Genomic DNA, 22,235 nt, shown 5'->3' with positions numbered 1-22,235 from the left:
CTCTGCTGCAGACATCAGCTCTGTTGTTCTGTTCGGGGCCTGCATTGAGGGGGTCGTCCTGCGGGACAAGTAAGTAAGGGCATCAGGGCTGATCCCGCTCTGGGGGGTGGGCCTCGGGGGGGAAAGTCCCGGGAAACAGACCTGACAGGGTGCTGAACCTGCGCAAGGGGCCTGTGGGCGGGAGGTCAAGGGAAACTCCTGCCAACTCAGCTTCTTATATTCCATCTCTTTTATATCGCTCCAGCTCAGGAAGCTTGAATGGTGTCTCATTTCCTATAGGATAATGACATTTTTTTTTCTTTAAAATCTATGAAACCGTTGAGTATGTCCTGAATGTCTATGTGTTGGTCATTGTCCAGGATTCTGTGAAGAATAAAGAGAAGAGAAGTAACCCATGGTTTTTGCCTTGAAGGAGCTCTTTGGGGGTGGGAACCGTACTTTTTCGACAGACCCAGGATGCAGAGCAGTAGGGATGGTGATGAAATGAGGCTATGGAGGCTGCAATCCAGTCCTCAGATGGCAGGGAGGAGGCGGTGCTGCTAGAGATGCCTTATACTCATTTGTCATTTATCCTTCCCAAGTTAAATGTCAGGTAGAGATCACTTAGGCGGCCAGGATGGGGAGGGGCATCCCAGGCAGGGGGAACGGCACGGATAAAGGTGGAGGAGAGAAACAGCTGTGTGTGTGTGCACACACGCAGGTGCTCGTAGCTATAAGCAGTCAGAGCTTCCGGAGCACCCCGTTCTGAAGGGACGGGGACTTCTGAAGAGGAGTGTGCCTACACCACCGCAGGGTGAGGTAGGCGGTCCTATCCCCGACGCTGGTTTCTTCCTTCCCATCCTGGCTTCCGTAAGGTGGGGGATGGGGGCATGAGCTGGAGACCTAGGCTGGAGCCAGTTGGCACCAGGAAATTGGAGCTTTATTTTATTAAAAAATGGGAGAAGCTCTGAAGGGTTTTAAGCAGAGGAGTGACCTGGTCAGATGGATGATTTGCATATGTTACACCAATTAGCTTTTAGGGCCACTCCACCTCCACTTATCTCATTTCATGCAACCAGGAGCCTCCCTCAGGACTGCAAGGGGTCCGGCAGGTCGCCCCGTGTAACCCAGCGTCTGCTCCCTGAAGTGCTCCCGCAGCCGCCCCTCCGAGCGTGCGCTGCGTGCTCGCTCCAGACACAGGGCTCTCTCTGCCGCCCAAGGTGGCGCCTTCCACTTTAAGACGGTGTCCTTGTTAGAAAACGCTTTCCTTTGAGTCTCACATCACATGCCGTCACCCAGTGAGGAGGCTAGAACCCCCACTTTTCCGAAGGAGACACTGAGGTTCTGACAGGTTAAGGCGTGTGCCCAGGCCGACATACAATTGTACGACTGACCATTTACTAGACTCACTGTTACTACCACATTCCAGGCACCGTCCTAAGCACTCTACATGTTTATTTGTCTTTATCCTGGCACCTGTCATATGAGATGGGTTTACAGTGATTCTTGTCCCACAGGTGCGGAAAGTGAGGTCAGGAGTGGTTAAATGACTTGCCCAAACCACGCAGCCAGGGAGTGCCCCGGACATTAGGGGTTTTGTCCTCACAGACCCGGCTCTGCTGTGGGCGCATGGTGGCCGGTCCTGAAGCTGGTGTGGGAGAGACCTGCCTTGGAAATCCAGGCGGCCTCGCTCCCCCAGCATCTCCTGTCCCTTTGCTGCTTGCTTCCTTTCAGGTTTGGCGAAGCTGTGAATGGCAACCTGGTGGTGGGCACGCTGGCCTGGCCGTCCCCCTGGGTGATTGTCATTGGGTCCTTCTTCTCCACCTGCGGCGCGGGGCTGCAGAGCCTCACGGGGGCCCCACGCCTGCTGCAGGCCATCTCCCGGGACGGCATAGTGCCCTTCCTGCAGGTCAGTGGTGGGGGCGAGTGTGGGGAGAACAGTCCCCCCCCCACACACCAGCCAGCCAGACCCCTGCCCAGAGAGGCTCCCTGGGGAGCCAGGGCCACAGCAAGCCCTGACTGCCTTCTGGGGCCCTTCTGCTCTGTGCCGCTAGGGAGATGGGTGATGCCTTCTTTGGGATTTGGCCCACGGTCAAAGCCATCTTTTTGGATAGAGTTGTCTGCTTTTAGGGGAAAAATAAATGGCCCTCTTCTGGCCTAGGGATCAGGCAGGGACTCGGGGAGGCAGCCAAAGGGCAAGACAGGGGCAGCTCTCTCCATGATGCTGAAGAGGAAAAGGGATTTATGGCACACAGTCGTGGCCGCTTGCTGGCCTCCTGCAGTTCCCGTCCCATCTGTCCCCATTTTTCCCCTTAAGGGAGCATTTGAACTTCATTGCACTTGGGTACCAATGTCAGCGTCGGTGAAATACAGCAGAAGTGTGGTATCCCCCTTGGGTACCACTAAAAGATGAGAAATGCAGCATCCTCTCCCTACCTCCTCATTAGTTAGGGGACCCCTGCCTTTACTGCCCTGGTCCCCAAGACTGGAGGAGACACAAGGAGTCCTTAAGGTCTCAGGCTCCCACGACGGTTGCTTGTCCTCAGGTCTTTGGCCACGGCAAAGCCAACGGAGAGCCGACCTGGGCCTTGCTCCTGACCGCCTGCATCTGCGAGATCGGCATCCTCATTGCGTCCCTCGACGAGGTCGCCCCCATCCTCTCCATGTGCGTGCTGGCCTCTCGCCCTCCCCACTGGCCCCCCAGATACTTCGACAACCCCGGGAGGTTCCCCACTGCCGCAGAAACCCGTCCTTTGTCATGAAGAGCTTTATCCCCACGCGTGTCGGGGCGTGTTGCGAGGGGATTTGGCCTTTGAGCCTCTCCCTAAGCACCAGAACGTGATCCGACCAGCCCCCCCAGTTTCTTTCCCCCTTTCTCCCTTTCCTCCCCTATGTTTCTGTTTCTGTTCCTGCCTCTCCCTGCATCTGTCTCTCCCCGGCCTCCCTGTGTTCCAGGTTCTTCCTGATGTGTTACATGTTCGTGAACCTGGCCTGCGCAGTACAGACGCTGCTGAGGACGCCCAACTGGAGGCCACGCTTTCGCTATTACCACTGGTGGGTGCCCTGTTTCCACTGCCCGCTGCACCGACCCCTCCCCTCACCCCCACCACGCCAGGGCCCACCTCACCCTAGCCCATCCCCCCCAGGGCTAAGGGCCCCAAACCCCAGCTTTCATAGCCCAGCCAGCACTAGACAGGCTTTCTTTATAATCACAAATAATAATGTAACGCATGTAATAAGGCAAGTGGTCTCAGTGATCGTCCCTCCCTGTGCGTAATGCTCACCAGCATACCGTCTGGATGAGGAAGCAGCTTCCTTAGCTGTGAAGCGGGGGGGCCGCTGTCCCCACCTCGCAGGCCCCTTGCAAGCGTCACTGGGCCCAGAGGTGCTCACTACGTGGAGGCTGGGCTTCTTCTGATCACCTTGTTTTAAGGTTCTTCGTCCTCACAGCAGGCCCGTGAGACAGACAGGGCGGGAAAGATCAGGCCTGTTCTACCGAAAGGGAACAGACGCTCAAATGGGGGAAGGGACTGGCCCAAGGCCTCTCTGCAAGACTCCGGCCTGTCTGGCCTAGAGCCCAGGCTGCCCAACTCCCGCCTCAGTGTCCCTGCCTTGCCAGCTGCCTCTCCCTGGGGGCACACTCCTCCTGGGCGTTCCTGCCTCCGGCTCTCCCCCCCGAGAGAACCCGGCCTCTGAGACTGTCTGGCAAAACAGTCTGGCAGCTTCCGAGGCGCTGGGACCGGGACGGGTGGTGGTGACTCAGGAGTTGGGCGGGGCGTGGGGAGGTGCCTGCCTGTGGCTGCTCATTCATTCAGAAGGTGGCATAGCCCCCTGGTGCTCATGGGGATGGTGGGGTGAGTTCCCCTAGACCTGCTCATCGCCTCCTGGGCATTGCCCGGGCCCCGCCCCGCCCAAGTCTTGCCGTCTGAGCCTTGGCAGCAGTGACAGCCCCCCCAGGGCTCAGAGGCTGGCTGTCCCTCCCACTGTCCAGGACACTCTCCTTCCTGGGCATGAGCCTGTGCCTGGCCCTCATGTTCATCTGCTCCTGGTACTACGCCCTGGTGGCCATGCTCATCGCTGGCCTCATCTACAAGTATATCGAGTACCGCGGGTGAGTGCGGGAGGCGGGGAGGGCTGGGGGAACTGAGGGAGCGGAGGGCTCCTCGGGGGGCCAGGGGCGCTGGTGCTGGGTGGTTAGGGGCTGGGGGGGATGAGGCAGGAAGTGAGGGTGGAGTGGAGGAGGGGTGACCTGGGGCAAGATGGGGAGACACGGGACAGGGGCAGAAGGAGGGGCTGAAGCTTTGAGACATGGAGGTGGCAGGAGACATGAGGTGGCAGGAGACATGGAGGTGGCAGGAGGTGGAGGAGACATGTCCTTCCTGAGCCTGCGGTGCACAGCTCCGCCCCAGGGACTGGCCGCTTCAGTGTGAACAGCCCTCTCTGACACCCCGGACTTTCTGCCCTCCTACGCCCCCCTTCCTGGCCCTCAGGGCGGAGAAGGAGTGGGGCGACGGGATCCGAGGCCTGTCTCTCAGCGCTGCTCGCTACGCCCTCCTACGCCTGGAGGAAGGGCCCCCGCACACCAAGAACTGGAGGTGAGCAGTGGGGGCAGGTGTGTGCAGGCTCAGGGGCGGGGCAGGGAAGGGAGCAGTGCGGGGCCTGCCTCCCCTGCTTTGTGCTGCTGTGTGGCGCTCTCGCCAGGTCTACAGCGTGTCCTTGACCTCATGCTCCCCAGCTCGGCCTCCTCTGGAACCTCCCTGCCTACAGCACCCAGCCTGGGCCCAGCTCCTGACATTTGTCCTCCCAGACCCACTCCCACGCCAGCCTCCTGTCCACCCACCCATCTATTCATTTATTCTACTATTTATTTTTTAAAAATGTGTGAATGTATGATCCAAGCCAAGCCCTCTCTGGTTCTCTGGGGACGCAGTGAGGTCCCAGTTCCAAGGAGAAGGGACACAGAGGCAAAGAACATAGTGTCCCGTAGCACGCGCTCTGGGAGAGATGGAATCATCCACTTGGAGAGTGTTAGGGCCTTTCAGAAACCTCCAGATTCCTACCATCCCTCCCCATCTTATCCACGTGAGAGTCCAGGACAGAGAGGGCCTCGGAGGTCACGGAAGTCAGAGCAGGAGTCCGCATCTCCGCCTCCCGCCCCTCAGCCCTGGGTGCTGACTGACGGCGCTGCAGGCCCGTCCCTCGTTCACCTCCCCCAGGCTCACTTTGCTAAGAGCACACAAAGCTTGAAGCTCTCGGTGATTCTGCCAAACGGGGGCTCCCGCAGCCCAGACCTGTGCATTACTCGTGTGTGAATTCTCCAGCGCTGAGCACAGGGTCTGGCCCAGAGTGGAGGCTTAGAGAATGCTACTACCTTGGTGGGTGGTTGGATGGATGAATGGATAGACACCTGGGTAGATGGCTGAGTGTATACACGTAACTGTACACACACACATATGAGAGGGAACCCCCGAATTCCGGAATTTATTTATAAAAACTGTGTATTTATTCTTACACGTTTAAACTTCAGTCACCTTCAAAGGACTCTCCATTTGATGCAGTACACCTATTGAGATGTTTTTTCCACTGCTCGGAACTGTTTTTGAACTCATCAATGTTGATGTCTTTTAGTGCTTCTGCCATTTTTTGTTTCTTCTTTTCCACATTGGCAAAGCATTCCCCTTTGAGGACTTTTCTCATTAGGGGATACAAAAAGAAAAGTTGCTTGGGGAGAGATAGGGTGAGTAGGGAGGGTGGGGCATGGGGCTCATGCTGGTTTTGGTTGAAAACTGCTGAACACTGAGTGTGGTGTGGGCAGGTGTGCTCATAAATCACCCATTATGAAATGGGCAAACATATTGAAAGAGTCTAAAAAAAATCACTGAAGCCGAACACAGCCTCTCACAACAACACCAGCTGGTACACTGATACAGATGGGTTCCTAGAACACTCACCTGTTGGGGGAAGCCTGGACTACAAAGGGCCCCTCTCCACAAGATAATTCTGCTTTTTGGGGGGTTCCTCCCTCGTATATGGGAGGGTGGCTGGGTGCATAGATAGATTTGTGAATGGATAGTGGTAGGTTGATGAACGGTAATTAAGTGAATAATGCGTGTGTAGGTAAATTAATATGGATATAAGTGGGCAACTAAAGGATAAAATAGATGGGTGGGTGGCTGAATGGATGGAGGGATGGATGGATGAGAGAGACAGATGGACAGGTAGGTGCATGGGTAGAGGATTAGATGGGTTGATATTCAAGGAAGTGGATGGATGGACATTTAGGTGGGTGGGGGGTGGGGGGGTATAGGTGGATGGGGCTACAGAGCACAGATGGCTGGTGAACTCCCTGGTGTATGGTAACAGGTGTACGGGTTTATGGTGGGTGGCGATTGGGTGGGTGGTGGATGGATCGTGTGACCTTCCTTCCTCTTCAGGCCACAGCTGCTGGTGCTGGTGCGTGTGGACCAAGACCAGAATGTGGTCCACCCCCAGCTGCTCTCGCTGACCTCCCAGCTCAAGGCAGGGAAAGGCCTGACCATTGTGGGCTCCGTCCTTGAGGGCACCTTTCTGGACAACCATCCCCAGGCCCAGCGGGCAGAGGAGGTGAGCGGAGGCCTGGTGGGGAGGGAGGAAAGACGAGGTACCCAGGAAGACAGTCCTTCCCCCTTTACACTTTCCTTCCTGCCCGCCTTTGGGATCAGTGGGGCCTCAGACTTCGCTGTCCTCTTCCTCCGAAGAGGGGTCTAAAGGCTCAGGGGGTGAGTTCCTCAGAATCCAGCTCACAGGACCAAAGACCATCAGAGCTAGAAGGGTGCGTTTTATGGGGAAGGAAACTGAGGCTGAGAGAAGTGAGGCCGCTTATCCAAAGGCAGAAAACAGACTCAAATTAGAACTGCTTGACTCCTACTCCAGCCTACTTCCTGCCAAAGTTAAACCTCTCCAAGTGTTTTCACATCCATGGGCTCTTTCTATCCCCTCGCCAAGTGGAGTCAGCAGGGTGAGTATCCACATTTGGAACAGGGAGAAGCTGGCACGCAGAAGGAGAGCAACCTGCGGAAAGTCACAAAGCTGGCTGGAAGCACAGTCAGGATTTGAACCCAGGTCCCTGGCCCCAGGCTACTTGCTCTTGTCCCCATCCACTAGTCTATGCCCAGTATACAGGGCCAGCGCGGGCTGGGGCACTCAGAGGCACTAACAGGTGTGGGGACCTGATGGGTGGCGGAGGAAGTGGGTTCTGTTTGCGATTCCCCTGGGGCCGTGACCAGCTGTGGAGACAGCCAAGGGAGTCCGAGGGCGGGAGGCGAGGTGAGCTGTGGGGGGGGGGCGCCCCTAATGGCTTGTGACAGTTGCCGTTTCTGCCTCACTGGGCCGTTCACACCAATCTGTCAGGGCCCAGAGCCGGAGGCCTCCAGTGGTTCGTTTGATCCCATGTCCAGTGACTGAGAATACGCTGTGCACCAGGCACCGGGCTGGGCATGGGGGGCACGCAGATGTACACGGCCCAGTCCCAGCCTCTCCATACGCCATTCTCCCTATTCCTGAAGGATGTAGCTGTCACGAGCCCCATTTGACAGATGAGAAAACTGAGGCTCATAGAGGTTAGGCGATTTTCCCAAGGTCACACAGCAGAAGGCGGCGGAGGCGGGGCATGGAGCCTGTCTGTCTGACATTGGGGAGTGGGCAAGAGTGCGGGGCGCGGGGTCAGACCCCTACGAGGGCATCCCCTAGCTGTACGGCCTTAAGCCAGTCTGAATTTCTCTGAACCCCAATGTCCTCGTCTGTGAAATGAGAGTAATACAACCTGCCTCCCAGAGCAGACTGAGTGTGCATTTAAAATGCGTATCATTATGCTAACTTTGAAAAACTGCTCAATGCATTGGCCATGCAGAGAAAGAAGGCCAGTTTTACTCTGGTCGGGGTCGGGGGTGGTATGTGAAGAAAGCGAGTGTGACGTGGGCCAGGTGGCGGGGGTGGGGTGGGCAGGGGGGTGCGTCTGGGTGGGGAGCTCTCCGCAGACTGTGTGAGCAATGAATGGCGGGTGGCGGGAGGCATGGGGTTCGGTCACCAGGAGCTCTGATTGATCGACAAGGAGTGGGGGCCGAAGGTGGCGGGGAGCCACGCACAACCCTGGCGCCAGAGGCTGACGTGGTCACAGAGCTGAGCTTCAGGAAGATGAGACCGTGGAGGAAGAAGGGAGCCTGCCAGGGCCCAGCGGGACCAGGGAGGCCTGAGGCCGGCCCTTATCTCCTTATCTGATGTCCCCTCCCCTCCCACAGTCCATCCGGCGCCTGATGGAGGCGGAGAAAGTGAAAGGCTTCTGCCAGGTGGTGATCTCCTCCAACCTGCGCGATGGCATGTCCCACCTGATTCAGTCTGGGGGCCTCGGGGGTCTGCAGCACAACACCGTGCTCGTCGGCTGGCCCCGCAACTGGCGGCAGAAGGAAGACCACCAGACGTGGAGGAACTTCATTGGTAGGGCTGCGTGGGCTGAGGGCGGAGGAGGGCGTGGGGCAGCAGTGAGTGGGTGGGAGCCTGTGGGTCCTCCTTCGGGCCCGGGCTAGGTTCGCAGACATGACCAATGCAGATTCGGGGTAAGCAGGTGACTGTATTCAAAGCTGGCCGTGCACGGGTCACTGTGCTAGGTGCTGGGGACTCAGGTGTGACGGAGACAGTCTTCAGCCCTGCAGGGCCCACAACCGTTGGGGGGGGGGGGAGACGGTGTAGGGCAGTGGGAAGGGCTACCGCTTGGAAGCCTGGGCCTAAATCTCACCGCTGGGCCTTCCTAGCTCTGTGACTGTTTTCCAGTGGCTCACCCTCTCTGAGCCCCAGAGTCCTTGGTACTCTATCCATGGGGCCACGCCAGCCAGGGCAAGAGTCCTTGGGAATAGTGATATAATAGCTAACCTTTACAGACTTTGTTCTGGGTGCTGGACAAGTGGAGGCTTCCTCTAAGTCAGATTTTCTCAGCAGCCCTGTGCGGGCCAGGCATTGCTCTCTCTGTTGTACGGGTGTGAAACAGACACAGAGAGATGAAGGTGTTTGCCCCAGGTCATGCAGCTGGTGAGCCAACAGGCTGCACCGTTAACTCCAAGCTATTCTGTCTCCTTTGTAGGTAGATCATAGTCACAAGGGGTTTGGGAGCATTAAATGAGGCCATGAGAGGCAGAGTTCTAATAATCAGAAAGGGCAGGTGGGGAAACTGAGGCCCAGAGAGGTTGAGAGGCTTTCCCCAATCCAAACAGCAAGTAAGTGATGTGACCCAGGGAGGTGCTGATTTTCTGGCTACTCACCCCAAGACCTCATCGGGGCTGGTGCTGGGAGCTGGGAGCTCCCATGGCTGCCGCCGGGTGCCGGGCAGGAGCAGGGCCACTGTTCTCCCATCTGGCCCTCCCCTTGGCTCCCCCTAGAGCTGGTCCGGGAAACCACGGCTGGTCACCTGGCCCTGCTGGTCACCAAGAACGTGTGCATGTTTCCGGGGAACCCCGAGCGCTTCTCTGAGGGCAGCATCGATGTCTGGTGGATCGTGCACGATGGGGGCATGCTCATGCTGCTGCCCTTCCTGCTGCGGCACCACAAGGTGAGTGTGCACACGTGCACACATGTGTGCATGCGCGGCTGTGAGCCAGGCCCGTGAGTGAGGACCGTGAGCTAGGCCCTTGGGCTCCAGCCAGGCCCAGACTCCTTGTGAGCTCCTGGGAAAGGGGTATGTGTGATCACCTCCTTTGTTCTGGGACGTTAGGAACGGACTGTGTCTCCCTTGCAGATGTCCTTGCATTGTAAAGGAGAGCAATGCTTAACCCAAGCAAGTGATGCTTTAATGGGGGACCCTCACCTAAGCAGGGGAGTTTTTGTAGGGAGTGGCTGCTGAGATAGAGGATTCAGGTCTGTGTGTGTGTGTGTGGCCAGGTGGGTGGGAAGGGTGAGGGACAGGGTTCTCTCTAGGTTCCGGCCTTGGGTTTCCTCACTACATCTGGGCTGGACCTCTCCGGGTCCCCTTCACCCGGCCCCCCTGTCACCCCCAGGTCTGGCGGAAGTGCAAGATGCGCATCTTCACTGTGGCCCAGATGGACGACAACAGCATCCAGATGAAGAAGGACCTGACCACATTTCTGTACCATTTACGTATCACCGCGGAGGTTGAGGTGGTGGAGATGGTGAGCCCCCAGCAGTCACCCTGAAGTTTTGGTGTCCCACCCACTGGGCCCTCTTTCCTCTCGGCCCCAGCACCAGCTAGGGCAACCCCAGCCACCATCAGCTTCTAACGTGGATCCCTTCCCCCATCCACTTCTTAGCCTGTCACATATTCGCCCGAGAGTTATCCATCCATCCATCCATCTATCCCCTTCTCCTCCCTAAGAAGAGCCGTGTGTAATAGCGCTCATGATATGTGAGACATTCTTCTATGTTCTTTACATATATTGGTTCTCATAGCAACCAACGGGAAAGATACAATAATCAGCATTTCCATTTTACTGATTGGGCAGTTGAGGCACAAAAAGGATAAGTCAGTGGCCCCACCGTGCTCACTGAGTGGCAGAGCCAGGATTCAAACCCAGGCAGCTGGCTCTAGGATTACACTATCAGCCTCTCATCCATCCATTCCCCTCCTTGTTTATTTATCCATCTCCTTATCCTTTTGTATATTCATTAACCTACCCATATAGCTATTAATTTATTCACTCCCTCACCCATCCATCCATTCATGCATGTATTCATTCATGCATGTATTCATTCATCCCTTTGTTCCTTCTTTACTTCTTCCCCTTTTCCATTCACCCAGGTAATTAATTAATCCACTCGTTCATTCATTTCACCGGTTCACATGCCTAGCCCTGTGCTGGGCTGAGGGCAGAATGAGCTGTACTGCCTTCAAGGAGCATTATCCTCGCCTCCCGCAACTGCCCATTAAACTAGGTCATTGGATAGGAAGTCCGAGGCTGGCGGAAGGGAGGGGGCCTGCCTCTCTTCCTGTCGCCGCGCACCTGAGCTCACAGCTCATGCTTTCCTCCCTCCACCCCCACCCCGCCCCCACCCTGCCTGCCCACAGCATGAGAGCGACATTTCGGCTTACACCTACGAGAAGACTTTGGTGATGGAGCAGCGTTCCCAGATCCTCAAACAGATGCATTTAACCAAGAATGAGCGGGAGCGGGAGGTGAGGTTGGCCTGGCTTGGCTCTCGGAGCCTCAAGCTGCTGCCAGCTCTGCGTCTGCACTGGTTTGGGATGGCCCAGGGCTGGCACACTTCACCCACAGCATTACTCATCACCCTTATTCCTGCCATCACTGGGCTCCCCGGCAGCGGGGTTACAGGCTGCAGCTCACTTACCGAGCCTCGAAGCTGGGGTGTGGAGTGGCATGGGCGACAGACTTTTTCCTGTGTGTGTGTGTGACTTCTGGGGTCCAAGGGAGAATAGTGGGTCCTAAATATGTATGGATGATGGACAGGCTGCCAATGTGGGGGACAAGGGACCATGTGACAGATGCTCAGAGTATGGGTCACAGATGGATATTTAGGGTGTGGTGAATGGCTTCTCAGGGGTAATGATGATAAGCCTCCTATGGGGTACGGGTGTAAGATCCCCCAGGTGGGCATAATAAGGAACCAGTAGTCCCCTGGAGTTTGCATGCAAGTCCCACCCCAGGGGGTAGGATCCTTGGGGAAATGAATGATGGTACCAAGCGGCTGGGGAGAGGAACGTTCTCAGAAGTGGGTGACAGGTTGCCTGGGGAATGGGTGGCAGATCCTACAGGTGAAGGTGACACACTGTAGTGCATGGGTCTCCAGGTGTGGATCATGCATTTCTCAGGTAGTGGTTGAAGGATCCTCAGGGGAATGAGTGATGGGTATCCCTTCGAGTTGGAAGGAGAGACCCACCAAGAATATTACCCAGGGGCAATAGTAAAAATTGTTCACGTGCGCGGGCCAATCAGAACGGACACTGGGCCACAGTGCTAAGGTGGAGCCCTGCAGGGCCAGGTGTTAACCCTTTGGTTGCTGGATGGTGGGGAGGTCAGGGGCTCTGGAGAGGGGTTGGAGTGGCCAGGTCAGCAGGGCAATAGCTATGCGGTACAGAAGCATCGCAGTGTCTCAATGCTGGTCCAACTGCCCGAAGGTGTGTGTCCAGGCTGAACGGCCACTGGGCGGTAGCTCTTTGCAGGGCACGGGTGGTAACTCCCGGCACAGCTGGCACCAGCCTCTGTCGCTCTCTAGATCCAGAGTATCACAGATGAGTCTCGTGGCTCAATCCGGAGAAAGAATCCGGCCAACACTCGGCTCCGCCTCAACGTCCCAGAAGAGACGGCTGGCGACAGCGAGGAGAAGCCAGAAGAGGAGGTGTGCGGCTGGGGGGGAGGTTGGCCCCCGCCGGGGGGGGGGCAGAGCCTTTGGCTTCCAAAGGAGTCACCTGCTGTCCTTTGTTCGTCCCTCAGGTGCAGCTGATCCACGACCAGAGTGCTCCCAGCTGCCCTAGCAGCTCACCGTCCCCGGGGGAGGGGCCTGAGGGGGAGGGGGACGCAGATCCTGAGAAGGTGCATCTCACCTGGACCAAGGACAAGTCCGTGGCAGAGAAGAATAAGGGCCCCAGTCCTGTCTCCTCCGAGGGCATCAAGGACTTCTTCAGCATGAAGCCGTATGGGTCTAAGGGGTCTGGGGGCTAAGGGCTGGGGTCTGGGGTGGACCTACAGGGTCTGGGGAGAACCTTCAGGGTCTTTGCTCCTCATGGCAGAGCAAACGAGCAGCATTGGTCCTGGCAGTTGGCAGGCCCAGCCCACACCATGCCTTGGTTTCCCCACCTGCAGACGTTGGGCCTGTCGCTGAGGGTCAGAACCCCCAGGTGCAGGCAGTGGAGAGCTGCATGCTGGGAGGCTGGGAGAGCAGGACCGGCGTGCGGTCAGGGTGGATGATGGTGGCTCAAGTCTCTAGCCCCTCCTGCATTTTCTGACCCCTCTCTTCTTTTCCTCTTTGCTTCTCGTGTTTCCTGAAGGGAGTGGGAGAACTTGTAAGTGCTTCCTATTGTTTTCTTCTCTTCCCTGGGTTGGCCAGAGTCCCTACGCTCCTCACTGTACCATGAACCCCCAATTCGTGCTCCTGACCTCTGGGGTCCCTGAATAGTGCAGCTTGGAGAGGTCTGGGTTTGGTGGTCCCTGGCTTGCAAGAACGTCCCAGCAGCTCCGTGTGCCGCGACCCGACTCTCCTCCCTCTCGGGCTCACGCGCCCTGCTCCCCACCTTCCTCCCGCAGGAACCAGTCCAACGTGCGGCGCATGCACACCGCCGTGCGTCTGAACGAGGTCATTGTGAAGAAATCCCGGGATGCCAAGCTCGTTTTACTTAACATGCCTGGGCCTCCCCGCAACCGCAACGGTGACGAAAATTGTATCCTGGACTCAGAATTGGGGGGAAGAGGGAGGTGGACGGCAGGGAACCTGGGTCCCAGCCCTGAGATGCAAGAGCCGAGCCGGTGCGGCTTCAGGATCAGCACCTCGGACAGGGACGCGGGCCCGGGTTCCCGCGCGGCCCTACGCGGCCCAATTCTATCCAGAGGGAAGCGGCCGGGTCTTTCTCCTTGACCGGCGGCGCTCAGACATGGAGTTCCTCGAGGTCCTCACCGAGCACCTGGACCGGGTGATGCTGGTACGCGGCGGCGGCCGCGAAGTCATCACCATCTACTCCTGAGAGCCAGGACCTGCCCCCCGGGCCCGAGCGCGCCCGGCCCGCGGCCCCGGAGCCCTCGCCGCGACCCCCGCCGCTGTCACCGTTTACATACAGACCCTGTGCCCGCGCCCCTGGCCCCTTTCCCCGCTGCCTGAAGTCCGGAGGCCACGTCCGCTGGGGTTGACTCGGAGGGGACCGCTCCCACGCGGAGACCAGAGCCTCGTCGGCGCGGGCGCGCCGCTCTGTGGGCCGCACTGCCCTTTTTTAAGCCGAGCCTCGCCCCACCGGAGGAGACGCTGCAATAAAGGTTGGGAGCAGACGCGGAGAGGAGCTGGGGCTTGGAGGACCCCCAGGTAGCCCGCGTGGCCCCTTCTCCTCTTCCGATGCCCCGCCCCCGCCGGCCTCGCTCCACCGGCGCGGCCCCCGGCCCTCCGGCTCCGAGCGCGGGGTGGGGCGGCCTTCCGGCTCCGAGCGCGGGGTGGGGCGGCCTTCCGCGCCGAGCCTCCCGCGCCGAGCCTCCGGGCGTGGGCCGGCCGAGCCTATACATAGTGTACAGGAGACATCGCGTGTATTTTTAACGTCCCCATATTTCCGTGACTAGAAGCGCAACGAACTTCTCTCGCCACTGTCGAGCTCCCTCGGGGCGCCCGGGGGCGCCGGAGGCCTCGGGAGGCTGGGTGCTCCCGGACGTCCGGGAGCTGGAGAGCGAAAGTGCTTTAGGCCCAGGCGGGAGTCCTGGCCCTGCGCCCTCCGCACCCCGCCCCGCTCTCGCCTCCTCGCCCTGTCCGTGTGCCCTCGGCTTCCGATCCTTCCCTCCAGTTCTTTTCGGAGAGGAGGCGAGACGAGCGTCCAGCACTGCCTGGACTCGCCTCCCAGAGGACGTGAGCTTCCACTGCGGCTGCGGGGACGCTCGCAGCTTCTCCTCGGCTCTTATGCAAGCTGGGGCCGGACGGGGCGGGGCGCTCCCCGGGGGCAGAGCGGGAGCGAGGCCTCGCCCCACCCAGGGAGCCCCGCCCGGTGCCTTCGCGGGGGGGAGCGGGCGCCTCTCTTCCGTCGGCTGCTCCCCCTACCCCATGGCTCCTCGCCAAAGACTGCAACCAGGGAGCTGGAGGGCGTCCCCTCCCCGGCGTTTCCTGTCTGGGACGGCGAGGGCAGAGGGGGAGATTTCGGTGTAGGTGCCCTGCCCACCGGGGAGGCCCCCCCGCGCTGCCCCTGACGTTCCCTCCCCTCTTCCCATCAGGCAGCTCCAGCCTCGGGGACCCAGCCACCCTCTCTGCGTCCTAGGGCGGGACTTCGCTGCTTAGCAGCGGCCTCTAGCCCTGTCTCCCAGGCACCTGGACCTGCCGGAGGGCTGGAGTCGCCACGTGCTTTGTTCTTAGCACCTCTCTGCCCTCCTCCAACTAGGAGCCAAGGCCTTTGGCTCCTCCAGCTCCAGTCCTTGGCGCTTCTGCTCCACCAGTCCGGCCAGAGGCGCCCTCTAATCCCTGGAGAAGGCGCATTGGCCGGGTTCCTTTCCCCCAGGGCACATTACTAAGGGGGACAGGCACTGCATGCTCCTCCCAGTGCCCTCTGGGACTGGGTACATACAGTACCTCCAGCCCCAGGGCCCTGCCCTTCACACCTAGTTAGGCATCCTGCCCAGTTCCCAGAGCTGGGGCTACTAGGTACTCCTGACCTCACCACCTCCTTTCCTTTGAGCCCAAGGCAGAGAACTGAAGCTGGTGCCATCTAGACTGGGTCAAGTGCGACTGGGGTTGGGTCTGGTTGTTTGCCAGTTAGGCCAAGGCCCATCTGAGATTTAATGAGGGGGCTGGACAGATGCTTCCAGGTGGTGATCAGAAAGCTGGAGACGTTAGCCACCAGCCCCCTTGACCTCCTCCTCCTAAAGACCTCTGAGAATCACAGCCCTGTCTGGCCTTCTGGGGGCCCAGGCATCCAGGCTGAAGTTGTGGGCTGGGCAGGAAGGGGGGAGGGACGGGATCAACACCAATTCGGGAACCAAAGTTGCACTATCTGGGCCCAGACTGTCTGGTTGGCAAGAGCAGTTTCCACTGATGAAAACAAACATCCCACAACAAAAACCCGTTTTCTGTGCTACACGTGCAATATTTGTTATGAATGTTATCACGTCATTCATCAAATTATCTTTATAATCATTGTAGCTAGATGTTTCATGTCCATCCAAGTGACTTTTATTCTGAGTGCAATATTTCAATAGCCTTGTAGTGATAACTAGTGTTGCTTTTGTTTTAGACGATCTACGTGCAGGGCAATGCAATGAAGTCGAAAACCCTTGTAAATAGAAGAGGTTGCAAACCAAATCAAGAGTATTTATTACTATTACTAGGCCTGCCTTTGATTTTCAGTGTGTTTCAGTATGCCGCATTCTGCCTCAGTATTGACCTTGTGTTTTTTGTGCCAATATAAGGAGAAGAGGGTTGGTTCTTCCCTTTATTGTTGAATGCTCCCATTTAATGCTTTACAGCTTTTACTGTATTAATTTTTTAGACTCCTGTCTGCACAAAATGCAATAAAAATAATTTTATTATACCCTTCATGGCCTGAGAGGTGCTGTCTGGACACACGAAGGGGGGAAATTAGTAGGTGAGAAGCGGGTTTCTCCGTGCAGCTCACCAGAGGGCCTCAGACTCCCGTCAGAAACACTGACCTCTGCCCTGGCTGGTGTGGCTCAGCACACTGAGTGCCGGCCTGTGACTGAAAGGCTGCCTGTTCGATCCCTGGTCAGGGCACTCAGGGCATGGGCCGAGGCCCTTCCCCTCTCTCTAAAAAGAAATCAAATTAAAAAAAAAAAAAAGAATCCCCAACCTTCACTGACAGAAGGATGGGCTGAACCTCCAGGTCTGGCTGCGTCGTTGGGGTGCTGACAGCCTGGGGACCCTGCCCCAGAGGGACAAAGGAGCCGGCAGCAGGGACAAGGAGAGAACAGTGCACCAGCATCTCCCATGAGGCAGTGAGTGCTGACTAGTCAGATTTTGGTGCCTCATGGAATGGCCCCGTGCCCGTCACTTCACCACCCCCACCCCACGTTTCCTGACAGGCGGGCTACTGTGAACTGCTGCCCAAGGGCCCCACGGCCTCTGTAGCCCCCGGCTCCGCCAACTCCCTGCGCGGTGGGCAGGGTGGAGGGTGGCCTCCTCATGGTCCCGTTTTCCTGCCCCAGAGTAGACGACAAGCCTGCTGGCGCGCCGACAGTCTACCACCGACAAGGGGGCTTAGCACAGCACTGCAGTCAGCCAGCAGTCTCCTGCTCTGAACTGCAACGAGAGCTTCCGACAAGGTGAGCCGAAGGGGAAGGCGCTAGGGCCAAAAGAGGTTTCGAGGCCTGAGCACAGGTGGAGGACGAGAGGGGGCAGGCCTCGCAGCAGACCGAAACTGCCCAAACACAGATCCTGCAGACACGGTCACACTCAAAAAAGATGACACAGCTTTTCCTTTTTCATTTTAATTAAAAAGTAATCATCTCATCTTATTAACAACACAGGAGTTCCAAAGAGGGAGAAAACACTATAGAACACAAACAGGTCAGAACGTAAAGTGGTGCCACGCGGGGTCCGGAGTTTTTGGAGCCGCTGTTTGCTCAGCCACAGACGGGGGCTCAGCTGACGTTACCGCCCCCTGCGCCCCTGCTGGGGGCCCCGGGGACCGAGACCCACAGGGCTCTAGCGAGCACCGTCCCTAGGGAGAGGGCAGCTCCCTCTGGCTGCCTTCAGAGCAGCAGCTGGAAGCCCTCCTCCCTCTAACAATTTCACTCTGGCTCAGGAGTTACGAACAGCCGCCTGTTATCAAGAATATGTCCAGCTACCAAAAGTCTGACATCAAAATGGTCCCCACCTCCTGCTACTCAGAAAATGGAACAAGAGTCCAGGTGAAAAAGAAAGATTGATTTTTAAGCTAAAAGCTCAAAACAATCGCTGAAAAAAATGGTGTTCAACGCCAGAGTCTCGAGTTGCCTTCTCAGAACCGACTCCATGAAACGACCCCTGGAGAGGGAGAGGCTGACAGATGTGTTAAGGGGGGTGAGAGTGGCCGGGGCCCAGATTCACAGTTCACGTGAAATTGCTGGTGACTGGAACTGCTCAGTCCACTGGAGATCCTCCAATGAAATGAAAGCAAAAGAGGAGAAAAATGAGAAAACCCAAAACCAGTAACATTGGGCCAGGCAGAAAAGTGTCTGCTTGTGCGGCTGCCACGGACACTTCCAGACTCCAGAGCGGCTCAATTACAAGCCCTCAAGCAGTCCTCTCAGTGTGGGAGGGGGGCACGCTGCCGCCACGCCTGCCACGCCCACCCTGCTGTGCAGCCCCGCGCAGGGGCCGCAGACAGGACACGGGGCTCCAGTTGGCCTGTGTGAAGCTGGGAAATGGGCGAAGACACTGGCATGAACATGCCATTCCAAACACTGCGCTTGGCTTCCCCCCTCCTACCCACCCCCCAGTCCAGCTGATGGACCAGAGAAACCCACGAAATATAAACTGAGCCCAGACACCTATACTGCCACCCAAGTGACCCCAGAAGTATTTATTTTCTACAAAAACCCAAAAACAACAAAAAAAGATACACCCCCAAATGCAGTATAAACTCTGACTCTGGAAGGAATAGCAACACAGCCTTGGGCAGAAGAGAGAGCAGGTGGCAGAAACACGACACTTGATGTGGCCTGGACAGGTGCAGAGAACATCTTCCAAATAACTACTCAGAACGCAAAAGGCGGGAGGCGGCCAGGGACGAGGGAGCTGGGAGTACTTGAGAGACCGAGCCTCAGTAATGCCTCTGGTAAGATCCCATGGGTGCTGGGGGCCGCCCCACCTGTGCTGTGGTTTGGCTAACCAGGTGGGAGAGAGCAGGGCCACTCTGGATCAGGGTGTCCAGAGCCTTCTGTACACTTGGATTGTCAAAGTTGATACCTGTGGAAGACACGGGCCTCTGGCTAGCTATGTTGCTGGCAGGTGCCAGGCGGCTGGAAGGCTGGCCGAAGAGCCCTTGGGAAGGGGCCCCAGGCCTGGGGCCCATGTTCCGAGCAGATCCTGCCTGTCCCAAAATGTTTGGAGGCTGATTGCCAGAGGCCTGTGATCTTTGCTGAGGCTGGCTGTTCGGTGCTGTGGAAAAATTCTGGTTCTGGGTATTTCCGCCAGCGACTGAGGGAGATGCAGAGCTGCTATTGGCCGCAACCGTGCCACTGTTGAAGAGGCTGAGGATCTTGGCCTGAAGCTCTTGTTGGGAGATGGGGGGTGCAGCTGGAGTGGGTGTAGCGGAGGGGAGCACTTGGCCGCTCTGGAGCGGTTGGGAGCTTGGCTGTGTCTTCAGCGAGGCACCCGAGGTCGCCCCGAGTGGTTGGCGGGAAATCGGGCCTGGAAGACAGAAGGAGGAGGTTTCTGGTTGAGAGTTCCCTCCGTGGGCAGGAGGCTTAGCAGCTCAGGGGAGAACAACAATCACTGATCACATCAATCACACAAACGGTAACACCGATTTCCCAAAGGGGCCACTCCATGGGACAGGCTGTCTCCGAAACAGCTTAGTTCCCCCAGAGAATCACTTAAAAGTAAAATGCACATCCACCTTGGTTACCAGGGAGCCAGCGATACTAGTTTACCCATCACCAGATTAACTACAGGGACCGGAATTCTGTACCCAAATCTTAAGTTATCATTACATTAGCATAAAGGCCCACGGGCGGACCCAAGGGATGGGCTCATTTCCCTTACCCACCCCAGAGAGCCCCGGGCCTCCCACCCTCCCAACGGAGCCTGGGAATGAGAGAAATGCAGAGTCAGAACTTCACCTCGGCCCTGCCACGTAGCTCACCAGGCAGAGAGTCGGTGCTGCTCCTCATAAGCCGCTCCTTCCTCTCTCGCAGGTAGTTGATGATCTTGTCGGTTTCTTCGGCGGTGAGGTACCTGTTGTCTGCCAGCAGGTTGATGAGGCTTTGGATGGCTGGAGGATGGCCCCCGCGTACTCCTTCTTCGGGGCCTCCTCGCTCTCTTTCCTGCATAATTGCGTCATTGGCCATCTTGGCCGCCTGTCTGGCAATCTCCTCACGTTCCTTTTCCCGGCACTCATTCTTATAGCGCTCGTAGTTTCTGGCCACCAGCACCATGGCGTCCGCCTGGGGCATGTTGCGGTGCTCTGTAGGAGGGATTACATGAGTTATTTCCTCCCATGAGAGACTTCGGTGCCCATCTGCTGAACTCTGCCGAGCTGTTCCTAACCTCAAACCAGCAAGAAAACTATTTCAGTAACAAAAAGCCTTGGGAAGGGGGAAGGGGGAAGGGAAGGGGATGAGGCTGGAAGATACATGGATGGATTTCTTTGGTGGGAAATGAACATCTTTGTACAGAGCTGGTTCTCTGTGGAATTCCTAGATCACAAGCCTGTAGTAAAGACCAAAGAGACATGACAGTCTCCCACAGGTTCAAACAGACCGTGCGGGGAGCAACCGTGGCAGGCAAGCCACAGGGGGTCAAACCTGGCTCTCTCCACCGTGCCTCTCAGGACGGAGCCGGCCTACTGTTTTTGAATCCAGACGTTCAACGATCATAGATTAGGACCAAAGTGTGACCCTACATACATTGCCTCTCCCCACCCCTGGGCAGCATGATTTACAGGGCGGCGAGAGGACTCCCTAGAACTTTGTATACACGAACTCACACACCTCGAGGACTGTTCCTCAGAGAGACGACGGCCCACTGGAGAGCCCGAGCACTGTACGGGGACGGTGTGCCGGTCGGGCACGTGGAGGCCTCGGGTGCGGTGGGAAGAGGGAAGCGTCTGTGCTGCAGGAGCAACAGCCCATCGGCTGGCCGAGTCTCAGCACTCTAGGTGTCAAGTACTAAAAGCCACTTCCCTCTGGGCCAGGGTTCCCTCCCTGTTCTCAGCCCCTCTGTCCAGCGCACATATAAACAGTATCCCGGCGGCCTGTGGTCATTCTCTGTCCCCCAGCAGGAAGCTGGTGAAGGCGAGGCTTCGATAGCACTGGGCATGGCAAACACCAGAAGCGTGCTGGGACCCCTCACCGGTGAGAGCCGACTGTGCATCTCTTCCCAACTACGCCTGAAGTGACTCACACTGGTGGCTTGACCTAGGACATGGTGACACCATTTGCACATCGGAAATCAGCAAATGCTATAAGTCACACCAAACTCATCTCCTCACCCTGGGCTGGTTGTCAAACATTTGCCAGCACACCACTGTATATACCTAAGGGCTCAATATAACATCTTATATATGGTACCCACTAAAGGAGTATCAAATAAACGACTATGTAACTCTCCAGTGCACTAATCAAAGGGCCCTGCTATATTTGAGCTGAAATACATGTGTCACTTGTGCAAAATGCTTCATTTGCTTCTTCTGAGTATGTCATGAAAAAATTCATGAACTAGTTACTATCTTAGAAATTCTGGCCCACTTGGACCTCCGTACCTTGTGGGGTTCCGAACATGATGTTGACTGTACAGGAGCGGTGAATCTGGTGTTGCTGGGTGATGACAATAGCAAAAGGAGACCCTCCCCTGCTAACATCCTCCAAGGCTTGTGACAGTGAAACCTCTGTGTTGAGGAAGATCAAGTCCACCACCATGCCTAGGTCTCGTACCTTCCGTCCCACAGATTCAGCATAATCCCTGCAGAGACAAACAGGACCAAGGTAAGCACCCCTGGACCAACTCCCCACCTGCACACTGCAGCACCTCAGCCAGCTGTGTGTGCTTCTTGGAGAGTTCAGATCCTACCCCACCCAGTGTCTCCCCGTGCCTTCTTCGGGCTCCAAGGATCTAGACCAGTGGTCCCCAACCTTTTTGGCACCAGGGACCAGTTTCATGGAGTACAGTTTTCCCCCAGATGGGAGCAGGGGCGGGGAGGGGGCAGATAGGAGGTGGAGCTCAGGCACTCACTAGCCGGTCACTCGCCTTCTGCTGTGTGGCCCCGTCCTGGGCCTGGGAGTTGGGGACCCCTGATCTAGACCATTTCCTTCCCTTTATACTGGTTCAGAGTGGTCATAGATTAAGCTGCTGGTAGCACAGGTTTTAGGAACCAGGTCCATCTCTCCATTCTCCAGTCCAGTGGTCCGTCCTTTCTTTCTCCCCCCCCCCCCCCCCCAGCGGTCCTTTCTTAACACCACCTCACTGACTAAGACATGTGTGTCTCTGGGGAGGCTGCACACTGTGGGAAAAGCATGGGCTTTCATGCTAGAAAGATGGTTTGGATCCCAGGCCCAACATTTATTTACTTGCAAAGTTGTGAAGCAGATCCCTTTACCTCTTACAAACGTCATTTTCTATACCAATAAAACAGGAACAATATGGCTCAGCTTCTGTGTCATTTCCTTGACCTTTTCTCCAATCTAAACTAGATCCTTGATATATTTCTTCTCATAGGACTCATCACCAATAAATTTGGCCAACTGGGGTGTAAATTCCACAAGAGGAAGGGGCTGTGTGTGTCTTCTTACCATTATAGCTCTAGTACCTAGTATCTGCCACACACACACAAAATTGCTGAACCATAATGTACCACGATTATTGTGAAGACTGAAAATAATTTGTGCTGGGTGCCTAGCATGGGGATAGCACAGAGTAGGTGCTCA

General features: G+C 56.9%; 2 protein-coding genes across 7 annotated transcripts in view; one reads left to right on the top strand and one right to left on the bottom strand.

Moving 5' to 3' along the window:
* The window catches only part of SLC12A5 (solute carrier family 12 member 5), a 35,768-nt gene extending 21,702 nt beyond the window's left edge, over positions 1-14,066 (top strand). For 2 of the 3 annotated variants that reach the window (XM_045833053.1, XM_045833055.1), the window contains exons 11-26: positions 12-69; positions 1,714-1,888; positions 2,526-2,644; positions 2,935-3,033; positions 3,971-4,090; positions 4,470-4,574; positions 6,414-6,582; positions 8,256-8,451; positions 9,387-9,556; positions 10,002-10,133; positions 11,027-11,134; positions 12,193-12,315; positions 12,411-12,610; positions 12,965-12,979; positions 13,221-13,354; positions 13,563-14,066. In XM_045833053.1, coding sequence (XP_045689009.1) covers positions 12-69; positions 1,714-1,888; positions 2,526-2,644; positions 2,935-3,033; positions 3,971-4,090; positions 4,470-4,574; positions 6,414-6,582; positions 8,256-8,451; positions 9,387-9,556; positions 10,002-10,133; positions 11,027-11,134; positions 12,193-12,315; positions 12,411-12,610; positions 12,965-12,979; positions 13,221-13,354; positions 13,563-13,654 — 2,015 coding nt within the window. In that variant the 3' untranslated portion in view covers positions 13,655-14,066. The remainder of the gene's footprint in view (positions 1-11; positions 70-1,713; positions 1,889-2,525; positions 2,645-2,934; positions 3,034-3,970; positions 4,091-4,469; positions 4,575-6,413; positions 6,583-8,255; positions 8,452-9,386; positions 9,557-10,001; positions 10,134-11,026; positions 11,135-12,192; positions 12,316-12,410; positions 12,611-12,964; positions 12,980-13,220; positions 13,355-13,562) is intronic. The other variant, XM_045833054.1, reaches the window with a different exon arrangement.
* A 3,014-nt stretch (positions 14,067-17,080) lies between these two features.
* Positions 17,081-22,235, bottom strand: part of NCOA5 (nuclear receptor coactivator 5) — a 29,460-nt gene continuing 24,305 nt past the window's right edge. For 3 of the 4 annotated variants that reach the window (XM_045833340.1, XM_045833341.1, XM_045833342.1), the window contains 3 exons: positions 21,074-21,273; positions 19,457-19,777; positions 17,081-19,002 (listed from right to left, as the gene is read on the bottom strand). In XM_045833340.1, the coding sequence (XP_045689296.1) occupies positions 18,413-19,002; positions 19,457-19,777; positions 21,074-21,273 (1,111 nt within the window). In that variant the 3' untranslated portion in view covers positions 17,081-18,412. Of the gene's footprint in view, positions 19,003-19,433; positions 19,778-21,073; positions 21,274-22,235 lie in introns of all 4 variants that reach the window. The other variant, XM_045833343.1, reaches the window with a different exon arrangement.

Source organism: Phyllostomus hastatus, unplaced genomic scaffold (genome assembly GCF_019186645.2).
Source record: "Phyllostomus hastatus isolate PE091 unplaced genomic scaffold, TTU_PhHast_1.1 phas_contig_17, whole genome shotgun sequence".
In the NCBI taxonomy this organism is placed as follows: domain Eukaryota; kingdom Metazoa; phylum Chordata; class Mammalia; order Chiroptera; family Phyllostomidae; genus Phyllostomus; species Phyllostomus hastatus.
The sequence above is the reverse complement of the archived record's forward strand: the minus strand, read 5'-3'. Positions and strand labels throughout refer to the sequence as shown.